Source organism: Strix aluco, chromosome 14 (assembly GCF_031877795.1).
Source record: "Strix aluco isolate bStrAlu1 chromosome 14, bStrAlu1.hap1, whole genome shotgun sequence".
Classification (NCBI taxonomy): Eukaryota; Metazoa; Chordata; class Aves; order Strigiformes; family Strigidae; genus Strix; species Strix aluco.
Window position 1 is genome coordinate 4,006,050 of NC_133944.1, and position 21,432 is coordinate 4,027,481.

General features: G+C 40.4%; 1 protein-coding gene across 2 annotated transcripts in view; it reads right to left on the reverse strand.

The window, feature by feature from the left end:
• USP10 (ubiquitin specific peptidase 10) overlaps positions 1–19,010 on the reverse strand; it is a 54,648-nt gene extending 35,638 nt beyond the window's left edge. For both annotated transcript variants that reach the window (XM_074840269.1, XM_074840268.1), the window contains exon 1: positions 18,881–19,010. In XM_074840269.1, coding sequence (XP_074696370.1) covers positions 18,881–18,901 — 21 coding nt within the window. In that variant the 5' untranslated portion in view covers positions 18,902–19,010. The remainder of the gene's footprint in view (positions 1–18,880) is intronic.
• Between the last annotated feature and the right edge of the window lie 2,422 nt (positions 19,011–21,432).

The window sequence follows — 21,432 nt, forward strand, 5'->3', positions numbered from 1 at the left end:
TTCAGGAGATAATTTTTGATACAGTCATGCAACAAAACAAAACAATAATCTCAACTATAGGCTATTAAGTTATATAAATCGAACCCTAATTTCTCCATATAATAATACAGTCTTTTCATTTACCCGTGTTTTTAACTGAGGTATCACAGGCCCGGTACTTCTTTCTGAAAAAAAGAAACTGCTTCCTTTTTAAATAGGGAGCACAAGATGAAAGTTAAACAAAGTGATCATTAATACTATCTTAATGGAACTCTTTTACTATAAAATGATGTATTCACATAAGGAAATGTTCCATGCAACTGTTTTCTTTATAATTTAAAACAGGACATTAAAAAATTTACCAGCATCTAATCCTAGTCAGACTTACAGCACAAAAAAACCCTATCCCATTTGGGCCTGATGAAACTAGAGTTTTATTTGATTTTATGAGGCTTTACTTAATAATGCTTTACACCTGCAAACACAAAGTAAACTAGTTAAAAGATCTCTGCATAATAAACTGAGAAAAATACTGTTTCAAAATAAACTTTTTAGGCCATGACTGATGACATTAAACCTACCCAATGTAACCGACCTTGCCGTCCTCTGCCTCATCTCTCAAGAAATATATTTCTGCAAGCTGCACACACGGTACCCTCTGCTAGCATGACAGAATTTTCCAACCTTTTTAAGGCACAACTATGTGCTGAAGTGAAAAAGAACCGAGATATCACATCATTTGGCAAGTATAACAATCTCTACAAAAAAGGATGCAGGGGGGAGGGGGGGGGGTGGGGGAAGCCATTGCATTTTAAGCAACTTGAAATACAGCACTAGCTCCAGCCTGCTGTCCATCCATCCTACATCCCAATGAATCAGTGTGCCTGGTGCTATACAAGTTATCTCTGTGTCAGAAAATACTTGTTTTAGCTGTGAAACAGCTTCAGAAAGACATCCCTGTAGTACTTACTCTGAACCATTAATTCAAATTTAAAAGGTTTTTCTGCAACTGAAATGCCTAAGTAATGCGCTCTTGCTTAAAAATGCTTACTAGGATTTCATAAAAGCACACACCCTTGCAAGAAATCATCTCATTATCAGCATGAGCTTTTTGGGGTCCTAGCTGGTACACTCTAAATTATTCCCCTTAATTTCAAAAGCCTCAAAGTTAGCTTTTTTCCGAATCTAATACTTGGAACAATCAAACAAAAGTTTACGTTATTGACAATTCCTACACAAGCTACTCACAATCAGGATTAATTTACCCCACACTCTGTAAACAACATTTAAAACACACAGCACAGATACTCTAGCATGTGCTATTAACTTTGCCAAAGCTGTTTCAGACTATTTTCATTCTGATTTTAGTATTTCCAGGTGTGCATTTGCATAAGAAACACACCCATTAGGACTACATCAAATTGATTCCTTTAAACTGCCAAACTCTAACCTGCCCTACACTATCCATCTCTAAACTTGTGTGTACATCAGGTACTTTGAGGTCCCAGTCGTGGATAATAGACTGAGACTTCACCATACAAGCTCTGAGGGAAGAGGGGGTTTCAGATACAGACTGCTTATGGTCAGCCCTAGTGCCAGCAAGACACTGATTTGCTGGGAGGTAAGCTGCTTGTCACACTGACATTACCAACATGTCAGTGCATCAACAGCCTTTTACTTTACAGTAGCTACAACTGTACGTTACCTGAGCAAGGGACGAGCACAATCGCTATGACAATGCATATGAACAGACAGCTGAATTGGCCCAGCTGCCAAAATCCATACCTATTACCATCGGTAATACATAAACTGCAGTATGTATGGTGACACACAAACACAAAATATTAAAAGATATTACCAGTGAAAAGTTGAAGTTTAATTACTCAGAGCTCTACGTAAATTTCAATGCAAAAAATCATGGCTTCTCCAAGCATGAATTCATTACACATTTAGCATTCAATTACACATTTAAAAAATTCATTTTAATGTATATCCTCAGACAACAACGCATCTGCTTGAAAAGGATGCTATATAGTAAGCAGTGGTGTAGGTGGTAACTCATAAGGTAGAGCAGGAACGATGCTTAGAAGAGAGAGTCCAGTCTCATACCAACACTGGATTTGGATGAAAGACTGGGAGAAGTTTTGAAAATTTCTGATTGAAATGTTACCCCTAGACTTACTTTTAAAGATACATAATCCCTAAGAGGCTTAATTCAGAGTCAGAGCTGATCTCTCTCTCCTTCTCAAACCATCTCTGCAACCTACATAGAAGCCTTCTGTTCTGGCTCTTGGGAAGGAATCCTCTTTCACTTTTTCAAAAGCACATATTTCACACTGCATTTCTCCCGCTACTCCCCAGATTATTTAACTCTGCAGAGCAATCATTAACCTTGCATTAAGTGTATTCAAGGATGCCTTAAGATACCGCAGTCTGATGAGCTTGATTTCTGCCACAGATTAAGAGCAATGTCAAAACAGTATTATAAAAATTTCAGCAATCTTCCACTTGCAGCTGTGTAAGAAAAGCAGAAGGAAAATAAGCCTCCTCTGGGGGGTGGCAGGGGTATAGGGGTGTGGAGGACAAGGGCTTTGTGGAATTCTTGGAGCAGGAGCAGGGTAATCTACCTCTACTACCTTTCCACTTGTCAGTGTTTCCAAACCTCTTCTTTGGAATGGAAAAACAAAATCATAAACCTAAAACATACTATTCCATTCTACAATTCACAACTGTAACCCAATTTGACCACTGAGCAGAGATGTACAATACATTATTAAACATATTAAAGTTAACATGATTTTAACTGATGTGAGTAAACATATACCAACATAACAAAATGTCTTTCTTACACTGCATGATGACTGATGGTTTGGTTTTTTTTTTCCATCTAGTATCTTCCATACTGAGGTTTAATGACCAATCACTTTAAACAGAAAATTATTCACAAGGGTTGGTTTCTACCCTTTTTTAAAATGCTAGTTTCAAGATATACAAGTTTTAAACTTCTGGGAGTTTTCAAATGTGAATGCCTTCTTGCACACTCATATCTTGCTCACAAGACCAAGGATGAAAATAAAAGTAAACAATGCCTGAATAAACTTTAAAAATGAGGCGAGATGGTACACAACACACAGAAGATCTCTCCTTTCAGATGCTGACACTAACAATCAGCACATAAATTTAAAAAAAAAAAAATCAATGCAAAATTGAATATACTTTGTGCAATTCTAAAATGGTATCTCTTTTCACATGAAGCTGCTTGTGGCATGGGTGCTTCAGTTCTTAATTAAACTTTATTATGTTACCAGTACGTCAGACTTATTTGCCTTATTTCCACCTATCAAGATTTTGCAAATAAAGTTCAGGAATTTAGTTCAAAACATTCTCATACAGCTTTGGAGAGTATCAAAAGAAAAAAAAAAAGTATAACTAAATTCCTGAAAATGTTTGAAAGAACCGGACACAACTGTAGTTCTGAACTCCCTCCTGTGGGACCAAAGAGAGAACAACAAAAGACCTGTATCTTTGCCTTCTTCTTGAAGAACTTAAAACTGTGAGTTACAAACACTCTGCAGATAAGAAGTTTTTTTAAAAAGCGTATCACATTTGCAAGATATTTTCTCTATAATACAAGTTAACAATATTGAATGACTGAGACTGGTTCAGCAGCAAAGACTTTCAGCCTGTGTTTCCAAAACTCTCTAGTGAGCTGGTGTCACCAATTTTAGTGTCCAGTCTGACATGCTGGAAGGGATCAAATTCCTTGTGTCAAGTACCTGCCTCCCAACATTAGTTCTCTTTAAAAAAAACCCTCATGTTAAATATCTCTCTTACGGCAACATCCCAAACCACCCTGATTGTCAGTCACTGGTGTTTCCAGTTGCAACAAAACTGGAATCAGTTTCTAAGTTAATCTCTATAATATGATTACAATAGTGTAACACACACTTGCACTCCACCAGATTTTGCACCACTTTGAACAAAACATTTAATCAATGACATCACCTTTACATCTTCGAGATACTAACTGCATCTAGATTATAATAAAAATTACATAAAACAACCAAATAAATCTACAGCAGAAAATTTGTTTTCTACCACACAGGAATGAAAGTAAGAATACTTTGTATTTGTGCATTAACTCTGATTACTATAAGCGACCAAGTGGTATCTTAACTATGCAGACAAAAGCAGCAGCAACAGAATTAATTTCAAGAAGGCAGGGGGGGGGGGGGGGAAGTTCTCCGACGACCCCAAAGTAATTAAAATGCCTGACCTGCAAGCTCTCCCCATGTCAACCGTTTTTTGCTGTGCTCTCCTTAACCACTTAAAAAAATGAGTGCTAACATTACCCCACTGCAATGAAATCTCCAGTGGTATTCCAGTCTAGCAACATTAATGCTCTCCTGGAGGAATACAAGGAGGAGGAGTACGTGTTACACAGCTGCTTGTCCTAGAAAAATGGGTAGAAATAGCACTGCTGATGCATCATCATCTCAGCATCACCTGTGCTGCAAGAAAGCTAGGAAAATGAAGTGCCAACTTCTGCTTTCAAGAAGCATTAACGTGGCTTTCATCTAATAACCAACAGCTTCAGATCTTCCAGTCAAATTAGTTTAAGCTGCAAATACTCCCACTTCAACTGCTTTTCCACAAACGAGTTAAAAATACAGCTTTTACTTAATGGTGGCAAGGAATAATTCAACTGTATCTAAGCAGAAGGCCTAACAAGTCAAAACTAGTTCACATATAAATTGAAATGATGAAATAGTTTATGTATACTATAAGCTATACAATCTTGCTCACCGAGGTACTTCTACAAAGTGTACTTATTCTTAAAGCTGTAAGGATAGGCTGGAGTAGAGGAAGAAAATGAACTATTTGGACAGTAGTCTGTTTTCTGGCAAGGAAAAAAGGGCACATGCATATGACTGTGCTTGGGTTTTATTAGCAGAGAAAATGCTCTTACATTAGTCATCCCAGCAGCAAATAAGGTATGTCTCCCTCACCCTTCCTCTTCCATTTTGTCAAGATTTGTCAACTTTTTTTCTGGAAAGTGTAGGGAAAGACAACCTTCCCTCAGGTTCTCCTTCCTTTTAAGCTGAAATCCACCAAGTCTTAGTACACAGATGATTACTTAATTTGATACAACAAGGTTTTCTAAATTCCAAATCCAAAGAAACTTATTGGTAAAATGCTTATAAAAACACAGACAAAATTATGAGTCTGAAAACCAGGTTGGTTGGGTTTTTTTTTTTTTAGATTCTGAATTTGCAAGCAAAAACCCATAACCAGATGCTATGAAGACCACTGGCCAGGTATTTTCATCTGTATCACAGCCTAAATAGTGGTATTTTAGGCAAATCTATTTCTGAAAAAATCCTACGCTAATCTATCCTCTTTATGAAAAAATAAAGTCCATTTTTATAAATAAAAATGTGTGGAAATGAAGCTGTACTTTTAAGGCGGAATAGTTGCATATTGAAGTTTTTAACAGTTGAAAACGCAACGAATCATGAGCAAACCCTTAGCACAGCTTACAGTCCTTTATGACTAGCCTGCAGCTTAAAACTAGAACATTAACAAATCTACATAGTGCCTGGAGAAAGATCAGAGCTAGGTAAATGTAGGTCAGCTAAGCCCATGAGTCAGTGCAACTCTGCCTGCCTACCATTTAAGCAATCAAAGGCTCAAAAATATAGTGTGTGATTGTACCTTCCCTTTTTTTTTTCCCCTCCAGTTCAGAGTTTCTTGGGTGTTATTACAGAATTCTTATAGCTGAAAGTTAGTCATTTTCCACACATTTTACATGAATTAATCTAAGGGGAATTTATACCATTAAGAAAAAAAAAAAAAAGAACGATCATTCTTAAAAGCTCATTTTCTGATCAGAGGAAAAACCAGATCCCTGGCTAGTATGAAAGCACAAGTTGGTGACATTTCAGTTGCAGCCACAGCATTACAGGAAGGACAGGCTGAATAAGAAAACGGCCCGACACTATCATGGAGGCACAACGTGGATCCGAGCAGTTTATCCTGAAGATTGCAATTCAAATATTCACAAGAGCAGAGCAGGTTGTGCTCTTTCACTATTATTAGTTTTCATCAATAATGTAACATATTTCAAATAAGAAAAGCAAACTGAAATAACGATACAAAACACAAGACAATTTCTTACACCCAAACAAATTCTGTTTATGTATTCTCTTCATTCCATTACCAAAAATGAGGTGCTTGGTGGCATTCTATCTCAAACAAACAACAGCTGCCACAAAGTGCAACCAGCCCAAAGAAGCCATCTATAAAGTGCTGACTGTAGGTAGTGGGGGGTGGGGGGGGAAGGGAGTGGAAGAATAAAAAAAACAACCCATCATCTTACACAGACACCACTGCACTATGATTACAGTGTACCTTCCCCAACTACAGAAAGACTTTTATCTCCTGGTCTCCAAAGCAGGACTGCTCCAGCAAAAAAACACTTTGCCGTTTCATATTTAAAGCTTCCCCCAATTGATTTTTTTTTAATCTGTTCTGCAAAACAACAAAAAAGCACTCTCAAAACCAGCCACAATTTTATTTTGTAAATAATACAGTATAAAGAGGGAATGTAGCTGTGTATCTCTTATATGTGATCATAAAGCAATGGCCCAGTGACAGGAGGATTGTATCGACATTTTATATACCTTTTAATTTGCATCCTACAAGAGAGCGTCGGGTATTCTTGCTAAGAAAATATCTTCCCTGTACCTTCCACTGGAACCCAAGGTAAGAATATACATTCACATGTTATACATACAAGAGCTGCAGCGATGAGCAGTCGTTTTGGGACTACAGCAGGAATACCTGGAAAGTACACTCTGGACATCAAGCAAGAGGGAAGATAACAACTGAATTGTCAGGGCTGATTACATCAATTCTTAGCTCTTTGGAGAGCGAAAGACGGAATTTCTGACACACTTACACCAGCAGCTCCACCACTACAAGCCCACAGAACATCTGCCAGTGATTCAGAGAAGTAACATTTTCCAATCTATTTCCTTGCAATGTTAAATCAAAATAAAAGCCAAACAAAACTACTTTCCTATTAAATTCTCCACGCAGGCAGTCCTTGCAAATATCAAAAGAAAAATAAATACTTCCAAAACTGGTAGATAGGTCCCTCTTCAGTTTTGAATTCAAGAACAGTGGTTGGTAAAACACCTATTGTTAAACCTCTATCTTCACACCCTCAAAGAGTTTGAAAACACCAGCTTCAAGCTGGTTGCTCATAATTGAGCAAACACTTTTACTTCAAGCTCTGCAAGCTCTGCTTGCACTGAACTAGTTACTGAGTCTAATGGGCAAACTGTAAACTCTTCCTATAATGAATAACAAAAATAATTAAGACTTGAATTATTCTGATTTACTATAGCATGATAAGCACTGAAGAGAGAGAAGCTGAAACATGAAGTTACTCAAGAACACAGCCAGTTTAACTACTATTTTATTATAGGTGGGGCAGGCAAAACAATCTCTTATTAATTTTATCTAATACTTCCCAGAAGAAAAAACCCTTGGTATTAGCCATTTTTTTCTCTGCCAGACTAAAATCATTAGGGCTGCAACCTTTTGTGCCAGATACCTACCTACAGCAGAACAAGCTTCTAAGAACATGGTAGTAAAATCAGTTTTGCATCTGGATAACACTGCTTTAGCCACATTAAGTAGCAAATTGTCTTTGAACACCTCACAGCAGTCCACCCAAATTCCAGACATGCTGTATAAATCAGCATTTTTTCTGAGGTTTACAAAATCTTTATTTAGCAGGTATTTTAGGAACTAAGATTTTGAAGGCTTACTTTCAATGAGCTTCTCAATTCCTCCAGGTGGAAAAATAGCACATGCACTACCTTTTCTACCATCCACATAGTTCATAGCATGGAGGAGCCAGTACATTCCTAACTCAGCAAGGCAGGATGCTCTGGGCTACCAGGACAAAGAGGCTTTCCCTGTAATGGCTTCCAGCTAGCAAGCTTCAGAGGTGCTTGGCAGTGCCCTGGCAGAGGAAAACCTTTCTTCTTCTGTGCTTACTATACCTGAATTTACCTCATAAGGAACTTTTATCCACCAAATCCATGATTTAAAACAGTAAAACTAACACATCTCGACTTGGATGAGGTTATGAGAAAGGAAAGACGAGGTAGAACTCTGGGAAGAAAAAGTACAATAAGACCCTGAGTTTTAAGAAATTAAACAAGTTTGACTATAAGCACATTTTTAAGTGGTTCAAGGAGATTACAATTGGCTTGATGAGGTCAAAGATGAGGAACAAGAGTTAGATGAAGAGATGACACAGGATCTGAAGTTATTGGAGAGACAGCACAAGAAAAAGAAATGGAAAGAACTGGTCTGTGCCTGCCAGACCACTCTCCTCTTCAAAAGCTGAATTACCACCCCAAATTCTGGAATTGCATAATCATTCTACTGTTAGTCAGAAGGCTCTTTAATTCAGATACAGCAGCACGTATCTCAGCCTCTTTAATAATACTCCCTCTCTTGTGAATTGCTCCATGCGCTTGAATAGTAGACGCCCTTTCTATGTACATAAAGGTGCTAACCTTGCAGATACAGCATGAGACAATCAGGATGGCACCCTATTATTTAAGATAAGGATATTACATTAAAAATTATGCTTCTAAAATCAAGTAATCAAAAGCAAAGCTGCATAAAAATTAAGACTGCTTGTATTTTCATTTGATTCCCACTAGTTTGTGTATGTTCGATATTTTCTTTGCTTATTTGCACTACTCACGTCTTCACAGAGAACTAACACCTCAAGGATCAATACAGACCTGTCCCAGAGGACAATTCCACCCTGGGCATTAAGGAGACTGTTGTTCCAGTTTGTCAAGCAAGCTGAAAAATACACCAGAAGATAAAAGTAGGAAAAGAATGGACAGCCTCTGAGTAACTGTAGCTCAACGTCGTGGAAAACTAAAAATCTATCCCTAACAGCACCACAGCTAGACAAGTCACCCACACAATGCTTTTCACAAGCAATTACTCAGGGGAGGAATTACAATGGCTAAAATTAGGTGAGGTAAAAATTAGCTATCTGGACTCCATCCTGACAAGAAATACATATCAGCACCTTCAGAAGGCAGTGGAGCCCACCACCCAGGACTGATATGCCCCTTTTGAAGGCCAAACCACATCTCAACCCTAAATTTCAGAAGTGCTGAATGCTTGAAACTACAGCTGAGTGAGATTTAACCTAGAAAGTTTAGTATTAATCTAAATGTGGTGCAAAGTCCTATCAAAACCACACTGGCCACCAAGAATAAAAAAAGACAAGGCAAAAGCTAATGATACCCAGAACTGGTACAGGGGTAACCACCCTGGCAAGGCACTACACATTTAAAAGCGACAGTAAAACACTGGCTGATCATTAAAAACAAGCACCACCAGCCTCCATTCACTAAGGCCACACAGGTTTTACTTGCCTTTTCATTTTGCTGGATTCACAATCCCACCTCTTTTGTGCCAGTTCTGGCACAAGCTGAATGATCAGCGAGACGACTATAATCAAACCGAGAGGAAAATAATCCAGATTTTTTTTTTTTTCTGCACTGGGGGAAGGAGGGTTAAGAAAAGATGAGGAACCAGCGTACAGCAAAAGATGCAAATGGCTAGGAGCAACAATGAATGAGACTTTCCCCTTTATGAGTTGTGACCTGCCAAAAATGGGTTATAAACTCATAAAGAAACAGCCAAAAATAAGACAGAAAACTTGCAAAAAACACAATGATTGGTACATGACTCAAGGGGATCACAGAAACGAAACACAATTACCACATAATAAAGTCTCCTGTATTTTAAGCTCTGTAACTGCTGGAGTTTGAGAGTAATCCTACAGAGGTTCTTACTTAGTTTCTCTCTGCAGGAACTCGAGTCACTTCCACTACTTCTCCACGTGACACACGCTGTATGTCCCCCGGCAGACAGAAACTGAGGACCCCATCTACTGTTTTGACTCTCTGTACATACACAGCCGTCCATCTCCTCCACCAGCCTGACGTGTGGTAAGTGGCAGGTGGAAACCCAAGAGGGTTTGGCACTGCCCCTGCCAGCAACTTTGTATTTTGAAGTGGTATGCAAGTTACAATGAAAATTGGGACACCACACATGCCACCCTCTCCTGAGATAGTTTTAGAGCATAAGTATCAGTAACACAATTTTAAGTAGATGCAAGATAGCTGTTAAAACAAATGCACAGATTAATACTGCTGCAACTAAAACACAGAGAGTGAGCATATTAAACACCCATATTTTATAATGGCAGCATTAAAAACTGAGTACAAATATGGCACTAGGTTTACTGCATAACAATGCTGTAAATTAAGACTTTTTTTTAAGGTAGCTCATTTCAGAAGAGTAATACTGGTGCTACTTCATGTCTGTCTGCACACAAGATCTTCTGTTAGTGCTCAGATTTCTTTTGCACCTACGAATGAACAGAATGCAAAACAGAGCACTCAAGGTATTTCCCAACACACAATATTGAAGATACTGAAATTCTGCTTTCTGAGGGGGAAAAAGGGACTAAACCAGAGTATACTCTGCCATACTATTACTGATAAAGCCCACAACACTATGAGATGAGAGCACACAACTGACAGCTCAGGGTCCCATGCAGAGAGGAGTTAGAGTCACCACCTCTCTGGCCTGCCCACCCAGCCATCTCCAAACGGGAAGGGCTCTTCAGCTCACCCACTGCAAGGACAGAAGCAGCCGCTGCCTGCAGTGTCCCCTGCTCACACCCCTCACCTCCACGGGCACGCCTGCAACTCCAGCACCTTCCACCCTCGCCATCATCCATCTACAGTACAAAGGACGGAAAGCATTTTAGGGGACCCCACGTAAATATGAGCAAATTGCCATCTAATCTGCAACGCAGATCTGCAAAGGTTGAGCAACAACAATGAAACCACACCCTCATATTTCAGCCTGCGTATTGTGAATTTATAATACTTTCCACTTTCAAACACCACCAATTTAGGCAGCTTTTGAAAGAACATGCTTTCTCATGTGGCTGTACGTTACCTCCTTTGGTCCCAAATCCAATTAAAAAATCTTGCAAATCATAAAAACATTCAGTAAACACGATCAGTCATTCATACTATTGTTCAAAATGGCTGTTTTGCAAATAAAAGAGAAAATACAAACTAAACTAAGTTTCATATTAGTGATGTCTGCCATTTTCAAATATGGCAACCTCTGGCTACTCAGTAAACACACTGGATGCGTCAGACACTCATCTGACCGTCAAAGACGTATAGCAAGCAGTCGTTCACTAATTACAAGCTTTTTTTTTAAAAAAAAAGGTGTCATAAAATAAATAAATTTGAAGCACAGACACAGAAGATTTGGCACGAAAACCAAACAGCTATAAAATACCTTAGCTCTTAGCTAAGCCCTAAGATTTTTGGCTAGAAAAAACTGTGAGAATTCAGACTAACTGTAAAGTCATGCTACAGTGAAAATATTGTCCATGCTCATGCTATGTAGCCCAGCACACAACTGAGCACTGCTTCTAGCAATGAGGGATCCCTCTAGCCCACTGCAACTTCTGGTCAGGTGCCCACCATTACCAGCAGCAGTACAAAGCAAAGCAAAAAAATGCCTCCAGGGTTGAACACTGATGAGAACTAGGGGAAATCTCTATTTTAAGGATGCAATTACACCAAAGCAGAAAACCATAATTGCCTTTATGTGACAAGGTGTAATACATATCCATCGCCTTCACCCTCCCCAATTAAGGAACCTCTGAGTCTTTGGCAACATCCAAAACCCCGCATGACAGCATCTGGTATTTACAGTCATTTTGACTCACAGCAACAAGAGTGACCACCACAAATCAGTGTTGTGTTTGAACAAAGGTAAAGTTCAAGAGACTGAGAATGCAAACCTGTTGACATAAGCAAACTCAACAGCTTTATTTCTTCTGCTCCAAAAGCTGACTACTCCTCTTTCACACTTTTACGATTCTGCTGCACTTACATTTTCTGTCGCTTGCAATGCCAGGATGATAATTTTATGTATCTCAGAAAGCATGTGAACAACATAAATCCTTTTTTTGTTGTCTTAAGTTTTGTTAGGGAGCTTTCACTATCTGTGATTTGTGGAAGCTTAAACTCAGCCTTTAGCTGAGAAGAAGAAAATGGGTATTGGGAACTGCCTAAATAAATTGTCTTTGACTTTTTTCCAACTTTGTATCAATTAACTACAGTGCTCTGCAGAAATTTTCAAACAGTGGCAGCTTTGGGTTTGTATCCCAAAAGTAGCAGAGGAACAGAAAGTGAGGTTTTCCATGCTTTAAGGACATAAGAGCATATTTTTTTTTACTTACTTTGGTAACAGCTAGCTATTATTAGAGACCATATGATTTAATGGGTAGACTGAAGTAGACTGGAACTCAAGAGAACTTGATTCTTCTAGCAATTCAGCTGTAACTTGTGCTGACAATGACTCTTTCTCCCTGCTTTATTTCCCTCTCCTTTTATCATACCTACTCATACTTAAAATGTCAAGACCATCCCATATTACGTACTGGTATAGCATCATTTTTAACCAAATACTCTCTTAAGTAGCACAGTCCAAAAGCATTATTTGAATACAATTAATCTAATTGCCTGTTGCTACCATTAAAATAAGCAACTGAACTTCCTACATTTCCCTCTCCATCCATCCTAATGCTTGCAGCAAGAATCAAAGGGATTATCAATATCTTGCCTCTATCTCCCCTTTTCTCCTGTCAGAGACATTTCTTTGTAAAGGTTAGCTTCAAATTAATTTCCCTTTTTAAAACTTACACCCAGCCTGTTCAAACAAGAGCCACGTGCAAGCAGGAACTCTGCCTCACCAGACAACTAGGAGCGAGAATACCCATGGTTTGATACCACATACAGCATTTGAAGTTGATACATTCACACAGTGAAAGTCAGCACATCTAAAGCCACTCTTGTCATCTGACACCTATAATCCCACCTGCATTGTAGGAGTTTTCAATGCTAATAACAGGTATCTTCAACTTAAAACACATATATATATTTTTGCAATACAGGCTAAAGAGCAAATCATAAACATGTTCCCGTCGAAACAGGTATGTGTATATGGCAAAGCCGTTTAGGTACTCATGAAGAGAAGAACATTACCTTGACACTACAAGAATCACTAATGGTAATATGTTGCTGCACTACCTACAAAGGAATCCCACTCCAACAGGACAAAATATTTTAATGACAAAAGCCTTCACTTATTTGTATGAATGATTTACAACTTCTGCATTTTAAAGTTACACTGGTAAATCCATTGCCAGTCTGCAACATTCACGGGGAAGAATGAGGCAGGAAACCTGTGAATCACTACAGCAGGCTCTAAATGTTGTATGAAAAAACATGCCTCCTGCACTGAGGGAATACAGAACTGCTATTTCTGCTGGTATGTTCAGTTTGATTCAAACAAAACAGAGAGAAGTCTTTCATACACAGAATTCTTTGAAGAAAACCTACTTTCTCGTATTTTTTTTAATGCATCTTTTCACACAACTTTTAGCGATATGTTCTTTGCAGTTTCTTACAGATAGGGCATTTTTCTCTTCCACCTCAAAGCTGAGCCCCAATTGGGGGGCTTACTTTTTTAACGAAGTTAAAAAAATTACAGAACCCTTAAGTGATTTTCCACTCACTTTGTGTTAACATTATATTCAGTAGAAGCTGATCCATATCCCTTTCTTTCCTACTACAATTCCAATGCAAATAACATACAATGCTTCTTTTAAAACTTCCATACATGATACGAATTCACATACAATACCATAAGCAGCAAAATTCCCAAAAGCACTCTTGCACATTTCTATCAGTTTGTACAGCACTAACATTTGAAACTATCATAGGATCTCAAGAAGGCCTTTCTTAATTTTATGTTAAACATACTTCTCCATAAGGTGTCTGATTTAAATAAGCCTTAACATACACTCTGTTAGGGCTACTGTGATTTAAGCTACCTCCTGCCTAACTACAGGTGAAGAAAAACAGACCTTGTAGCACACACCAAAGATCAATAAATCCTATGCTGTCAAACAAGGAGGAAAAGTTCTTATATGTATTTAAATATCAAGAACATCTACAATTAAATTAGGTATTAGAGAGTCAAATACAAAATGAAAAAGACTAATGTACTTCAAAGTTTTACTCTATTAGAGTGTTAATGAATATATTAACATGAGTGCTAATCTAACAAAAACCTTTAAAGTGTTTTAAAAATAATCAACACAGAACCACTATTGGGAACACTTAAAACACTTAAACGCATATATTACAGTTTCATAAAATAAAAATAGGGTTTAGAATCCCAATTTTAAAATATCAGACTGCTCCATTATGGAGTGTTTGGGGGGGTGTGTATATATATCACACACACACATGTACACACACACTTTTTTCACCATGAAGCATAACTCTTTGTTCCATAATCCCCAGTTGTATGTTTAATGATCACACATAAAACACTTCCATCAGAAAGAAAAACCGCAGTTCTAGCATGTTTAATTCTTTGGAAATGAACATCTACATTGCTGAAATGGCATTAGAGTGACAAATGACTGTAATCCAATGGCCCAAGGCCAGCAACTTCTATTACAACAGATTTGGCTGTTTTGTACGACACAGCATGTTGCATGTATATCACTAAACAGAAATGAGACTGCTTAGTTTACCTATAAACAAAACCCCACTTAACTTGACAAGTATTTTAACAGCTACACAAATGCAAAAAGCAGTGTGTCTAGGCAACTGCCTACAAAAACTGGATTTATTAATAGGTAAATGGCTGGATCCATTCAAAGACGTCTTCAAATCAGTGCTATAGTCTAGAATGCACAGAATAAATAGCAGTGATTCACAAAACCTGTGGGTTTTATTCTATTATTTGCATGCTGCCATATAGTTCCAAATTTAAGTTCTATGTCAGTTTTCCCAGACTATTTTTTTTTTTTTTAAGTTAACCAACCCACATTCACCCACTGTACTCTGCATGGATTCACCATTCACATTTTAGAAAGGCAAATGATACCTTCTGGCTACCTAAACTCACAGCTTCAGCTGCAGCCTGAATTCCTGAGACCACGGAAGCCTAAAACAACTACTCACTCCACAGGCAAAAGCTCTTGCAAAAGGACAAACCCAGGCCCTTCTGAGCAATGAAATCAAGACTCAGAAGAAAAAAAAGGGGGGGGGGGGGGGGGAGACAAATCCAGATTCTTCACTGCTTTAAAGCACACAATAGCAACTGAGCAGGACAGGGGAGAAGCAGCAGCTACAGCACGATGATGCACTCCAACACCTCTCTCCAAATCCACCCATGGGCAGCCCTTGCCCAGAGCCACCTTTCATTATGTGGTCAGGGTGTCCCCCATAGTTTTCAGCATATTCCACAACCCTGACGGATAGAATCCGCACTGCCCTCTCTCCAAACACTTCTGCCTGTAAGGACACTGTAACATTAAACACATCTGCACGGATTCAAGCAAGCTAGCACAAGAAACTCATCCAGCTGCATAACAACCATTTTTTAAAGATTTTTTTTTTTTTGAGACAGATCAATTTCCTAATCAAGGTCACCCACAAACGTCAGGTAGTACGCTGCAAAGAAAGCATAGAACAAATGCCTACAGACTGCTGCCTTTTCATTTTATTTCTTTTTTCTTCCAGAAACAGCACTGGCTTAAGGGAACATCAAACTACACCCTGCCAGGGAGCAACACTCCAAGCCAGCCATAAAAGAGGTAGTTTGCAGTGCAGTATTTCAGGGAGTCGGATTGCACGCCATGTTCCGAGTTCCAGTTATTCTGGTTGCCAGGCCAGACACAGGCTTGGGTGAGGATGAGCAGCTTATGAGCTCGTTCAGTTTTTTCTGAACTCAATACCTATTGGTTTTTACTTCAGCTGGGTTTGGGGGCAATACAGTACATTTAAAATGGCACTGAGTTAATTTGACACCACAGAAATGGTGAAAGAACAAAACAAGCATAAATGATTCATTCTGCTATGGTATCCTTTCTTCTGCTTAACTTGTTTTCACAAGATTTATAAGTGATGCGTTTGTATTAATTCTTTCCATGAAAAACAATAGGAAAAGTGGCTAAAACAACTGTTTATACAGTTCCTACACAGTATTACTCTTTTCAAACAGGGAAATAGTTTTTAAAATGTCTTTTTTTTTTTAATGAACATTTTTAGATGACCTTGATGACAAATCGTTCAACTATATCCAGTGCTAAATCAGCTCAACATCTGCACTGTCATACAAAACCTGTAGTGATACAGGTTTACTTGTAGCTCACCTTACTGAAAAAAAAATCTTACAGATTTTGAATATACTCAGAACACGCCCAGAAAACTGACAGCACACTTAAATATCTCATTAAACGATTATGAAATAATGACACGGAACACTGAGGTACAAACGACCAGTAGTATTTAAACTGTGTTACCATATACTCATGTGCCAGCTGACTAGCTGGCCATCCCAAATTAATGCCCCTTTGAAAATGTGCGATATGGTCATGTTTCATGATTCATTTGATAGAATGTGCAACCTGACTGATGAAATATTTCTGCCCACTGTTACATGAATCCATTAATTGGCAGAAATCTGACTACGCATTTTAGCTATTAAAAGAGCGTGATTTTCTTGAAGATTTTTCTTCCCCGTGTGACAAAAAAAGTCTCGATTACAGTACATTCAAATTACAGTCATACGGAAAAACGAAGCACTTTTGCCTAGGATTCTGCATTATGACACAAACATGACTAAATAATGTTATTTAGTCTTGTGCTCAGAACAGACAACTTTTATCAAAACTCTCTAATTTTTCTACTGATCTGCAACACTACCACCCTAAAATAAAATGGGAACGTGTAAAATTGCATCCCTGAACTTATCTTCAGGTTCCCCATCCCAGAGAATGCAAAACATTGTTACCTTAGTTCAGTACTACAGGACTATATTGCTGTAGAATATGTATTCACATAAATCCCAGACAGCATTTAAATAAACTGTTTACAATAGAGAAAAAAAAAGACCACAAAAATAGGCTGTGTTTAATGACATGAACAAAGCATTAACTGAAAGGTATCTTACAGATTTGCTTCTGAATTATATATAAATTTAAGCAGCAATCCTCACGAGACCTAAATATCTACCTCTATCTATAGAGTTGATTTAAAATAGTCTATGTACAAGCTAGTACTAAAGATTAATTTACAGTGTAGTTTTAATTACAGCTATGCAATGCTTCACCAATAAATCGTCAGCTGAACTCTTCTTTTTGTTTCAAGGTACACCAACTTAATTAAGTACAGACACAAAAATGTCCTTAATTCTTCTAAAGCAAGAAAAAAGCTGCAATGTAAAACGGTCTTATCAAACCGACCACATGCACTGCTGTCTAGTGCTGAGGGGAGGGGAAAGCAGCGAGTAAACCAGCTTCCAAGTTGGACAACGAATCCTTCTGATGCATGTGCATTCTAACTATCATTCATTAGGGCAGTAAAAAAAAAGTCCAAAACTAAGTAAGTTTCCTCCACTTAAAAAGCAAAGTTGAAGGATACAAAATTTTAAAGCCATTGTAAATTTTAAACTCCAGAAGGTGCAACTGCCCTCAGAACACCCACATAAAATCACATCCCTCTCTCAAACATAAATAAATCAAGCTGAACAAGAAATGTCACGATAGTTCTCACCGATTACAAACTTTGCTTTATAGAAAAATCATTGTCAGTGCCTCTGCTGCACAACTTTACATGTGTCCCTTAACTGCCCTTCAGAAGAAAAAACAAAACAGAATTCAGAATAAAGCATCGCCTTGTTTAAACCACTTAAATTTTATGAAATGTATTTTGTATCACAAAATACAGTTTCTTAATAAAATTAACACGATCAAATATTTCTAAACTTTATTATTTGCTAACGACAAAGTTGTATGAAGTCTGGCAAATATACACCTCGGTACACCACACACCTTGCCTGACATTTTTGCTTTAAAGCTTTTTGGGAGAAAAACTTACAGTGAAGAAATAGTGAAGTTAACCCATTCAATCATTTGCCCTAAGCACACACTAGATTAGACCAGGAATCGAGCTTTTAACTTCCAGTGAAAAACTACCACGATTGCAGTTTTTTTTTTTTACTCCGTGCACAAATCTTCTGGCTGGTTTAGTTAGTGGGAGACAGGGAAACTGCACACGCATCCCCATGCATAGTAATCTTGCAACACTCAGCCCTTTGCACCCCAATGCATTGAGGTTTATTGAGTGTTTGGGCGGGGGGGGGGGGGAAGGATTAGTTTACAAATCTCCTTATTCCGTTCTCATTATAGAATCGCTTCTGTCTCTCCCCCCTTTAAAAAAAAACAAAAAACAAACAAAAAAAAAACCACCACAAAAAACCACCCAGCTATCGACTCTGTTCCAGCCATCCTCTCTTCGCAATAGCTCAGATGGGGGCACAGCACCGACTTCACCCCGCACAGGACTTCCGCAGGCCTCCTCCTCCCCTCCGCTGCTTCCCCCTCGCCAAGGCGCGGTGACACCGGCGCGGCGTGGGGGCGAGCCCCAGCACGCTGGGCCCCTTCGCGGGGCAGGGCCGCCGCCGGGAGTGCGGGAAACCGCCGTTCCGGCCGGCAGCGAGGCCCCTCCACCGCCCTGAGGAGATTCAATGAAGCTGCAGAATCACCCTGGGCCTAGTCCCGGCCACCACGCTCCCCCCCTCGACGAGCCGCGCGGCGGGGCCCGGCTACCCCTCGGAGCCCGTCAGGGGCCCCCGCAGCGCCCCGGGCCGGCAGCGCGAGGACAGCCCGTACCTGGGCGCTGTTTACGGCCATGGCGCCCCGCGTCCGTGGGGAGCTCGGCGTCTCCCAGGCGCCTCACGCTGCTGCCCCCGCCGCCGCCATCTTCTCTCTCGCACGCACCAGCCGGGCGGGCAGGCGGCGCGCACTGCGCCTGCGCACAGCGCCGGCGGGAGGGGCGGGGCCGGGCGCGCGCGCCTCTGCGCCTGCGCGCGGGCCGGGCGGCGGCGGCGGGCGGTGGCGGCGCAGGCGCGGTGGCGGACGAGCAGGGGGCGGGGCGGCCCTGAGGAAGGGGCCCGGCGGCGGGGAGCGGCGGGCGCTGCAGGGCGGGCGCCACCCGCGGGGCCGCCTCCGTCGGGGGGGAGAGGGGCAGCCCGAGGCGGGAAGGTGGGCGAGGCTGCTAAAAAACTTCGTCCTTCGGCCCATAGGCATCGGCTGGGGCCGGGGAGCTGCCGTGAGGTGGGCGGCCATGAGGCGGGCCCAGGCTGAGGCGAGCCCGGGCTGAGGCGAGCCTGGGCTGAGGCGAGCCTGCCGCCTCCAGAGCCGGTGGCGGGAGCCTGGTCCCACATCGCCGGAGCTGCAGCCGTGGGCCCGAACGAGTAACCTGGGCGAGGTAGCACGGCCGGCCCTGTGCCACTGGAGGAAGGTGGTGCGGTGCAGGAGAAACGCGGCTGAAAAAATGCAAGTGTGCAAGGAGCCAGGCTGCCCCCAAGGAGTTCATCGAGGGTTCACCTCGAAAGGCTGTACAAGGCCGCCTGCCAGGGGTTACTCCGGCGGGTGAGAGGTCGGCTGCCTGCCCGTGCGGTGGCAGAGCGAAGCTGTCCCGTGTCCCAAATAACGAGAATGGGAATGGGTTCAGCGTTTGTATCTGGAAAAAAGAAAATTAAGTGATTAAGCCAATCTCATGATTTTGAGAGGACTGAGTCATAACTGAATGCTGAAAGCCCCAGGCAAGAATCCATTAAAAGAATCGCTAATTTACTCCATATTTTTTTCCTTAAACAACCTACTAAATCCTGCAAAAGTCTACTTCAGTTGGGAAGCAAGCGTTAGGGAAAGCTTAACGTTACTGTGAAAGTTGAAGAGAAGAGCAGGAAATAAAGAACTTTGTGTCTGGCTGTTCAGGGAGGAGGTTCACTGAAAGTGGAAAGAAAATTCATCCACCTCTGTATAAGGACATTTCCCTCTCCTTTTATGAAGTGCAACACTTAATGTGTGCTCATGACAGTAAATGATTTTCTGTATCGGCTTCTGTCCTTCTAGTTGACACACCCTGCTGCCGCTCCCTTTCTTTTGTTTCTAGCAAGTGTTGCTCTTCTGTCCTAAGGCAGAGAGAGAACTAGCAGTGAAAATGGCTGTTTAATATTAAAAGAGAGAAACAAAAAAGGGAGACAAATGTATAGGCTTTTTGCATACAGCATTTCAAACATCAAGCTCCCTCTCCCCTCGGGAGTCTAATTTACAAGGTAAATGATGGAGTGAAAACCCTTACGTAGCTCATCTAGTTGAAGACAAAATTCCCTTCTGCCCACAATACTGCCTAAGTAAACTGACTCTTTTTGCTGGAAAGACTGCTCCTTTGAATGGCCAAAAATACAAACGAGCACGGTGCCTCCCGCCTGAAAACTAGTTAATTCAAATAGCAATACTGTTAAAAGCTGTAGCTGATGGTGAAAATTGATGTGGGCTGGAAGGTTGTCACTGTCTTGACATCCAGCAACATTTAAAACACCTTCAGTTGTATCCCATCTTAATACAGTTTCATTGTAAAGTCTGTTAACGTTTTACCACAATATTTTGTACTAATATAAGTTTTGTAAGCTTTACTGTAATAGCATGCTTTGAAGAAACTTACCTGTACCTCAGTTCTGTCATTCATTTTTTGCCATTTTTAGTGGTCTCTTACTGCATTAGTGCTTACTGCACTGCACAAATCAATTTTATTTTCTTCTATCCTTTAGGCCAGTGGCTGTGAATTATAGCTCCCAAACAACATGTCGCTTTTCTGACTTCAGAAAAATGGTGCTGTATTTTTCTTTCTGCGTATCCATGTTCTTAAGATTCGTGGAGTCGAGTAATGTTACTAACAACATGACAATTATTTTGTGAATTGATCACCAGCAGATGAGGTCCATGCCTATGGAAATAAAGGATTGTCTGACATTAGCTAGTGAGCTGAATAAACTACTCCCAAGTTAGCTGCCTCCCAGTAACTACTGTAATTGTTCTTATCCTACCATAAATGCAAAGTGCTTGGGAAGAGCTCACCCTCCCACACCACACTCCTCATGATTGCACTAGATCATAAGACCTGTGCTCATGAAAGTGCCCAGTAGGTGAACAATTTATACCTGGGACTTTCCTGAAGCAACTGGGACCTGCACATCCATTCTTTCAGGGGCAGAAGGGAATATCTTCCTGTAATGTTGCAAGAACTGTTTGATGTCTGTGGGAGGTTACTGCTGTCCATGTAAAGCTTCCTCCTGGTGCCAAGAGCTTTAGGAGCTCTGAAGACTTAGATGCAAAACTTTTTATTTCGATAGTTTCTAGGTACAATAAGGGCTTTG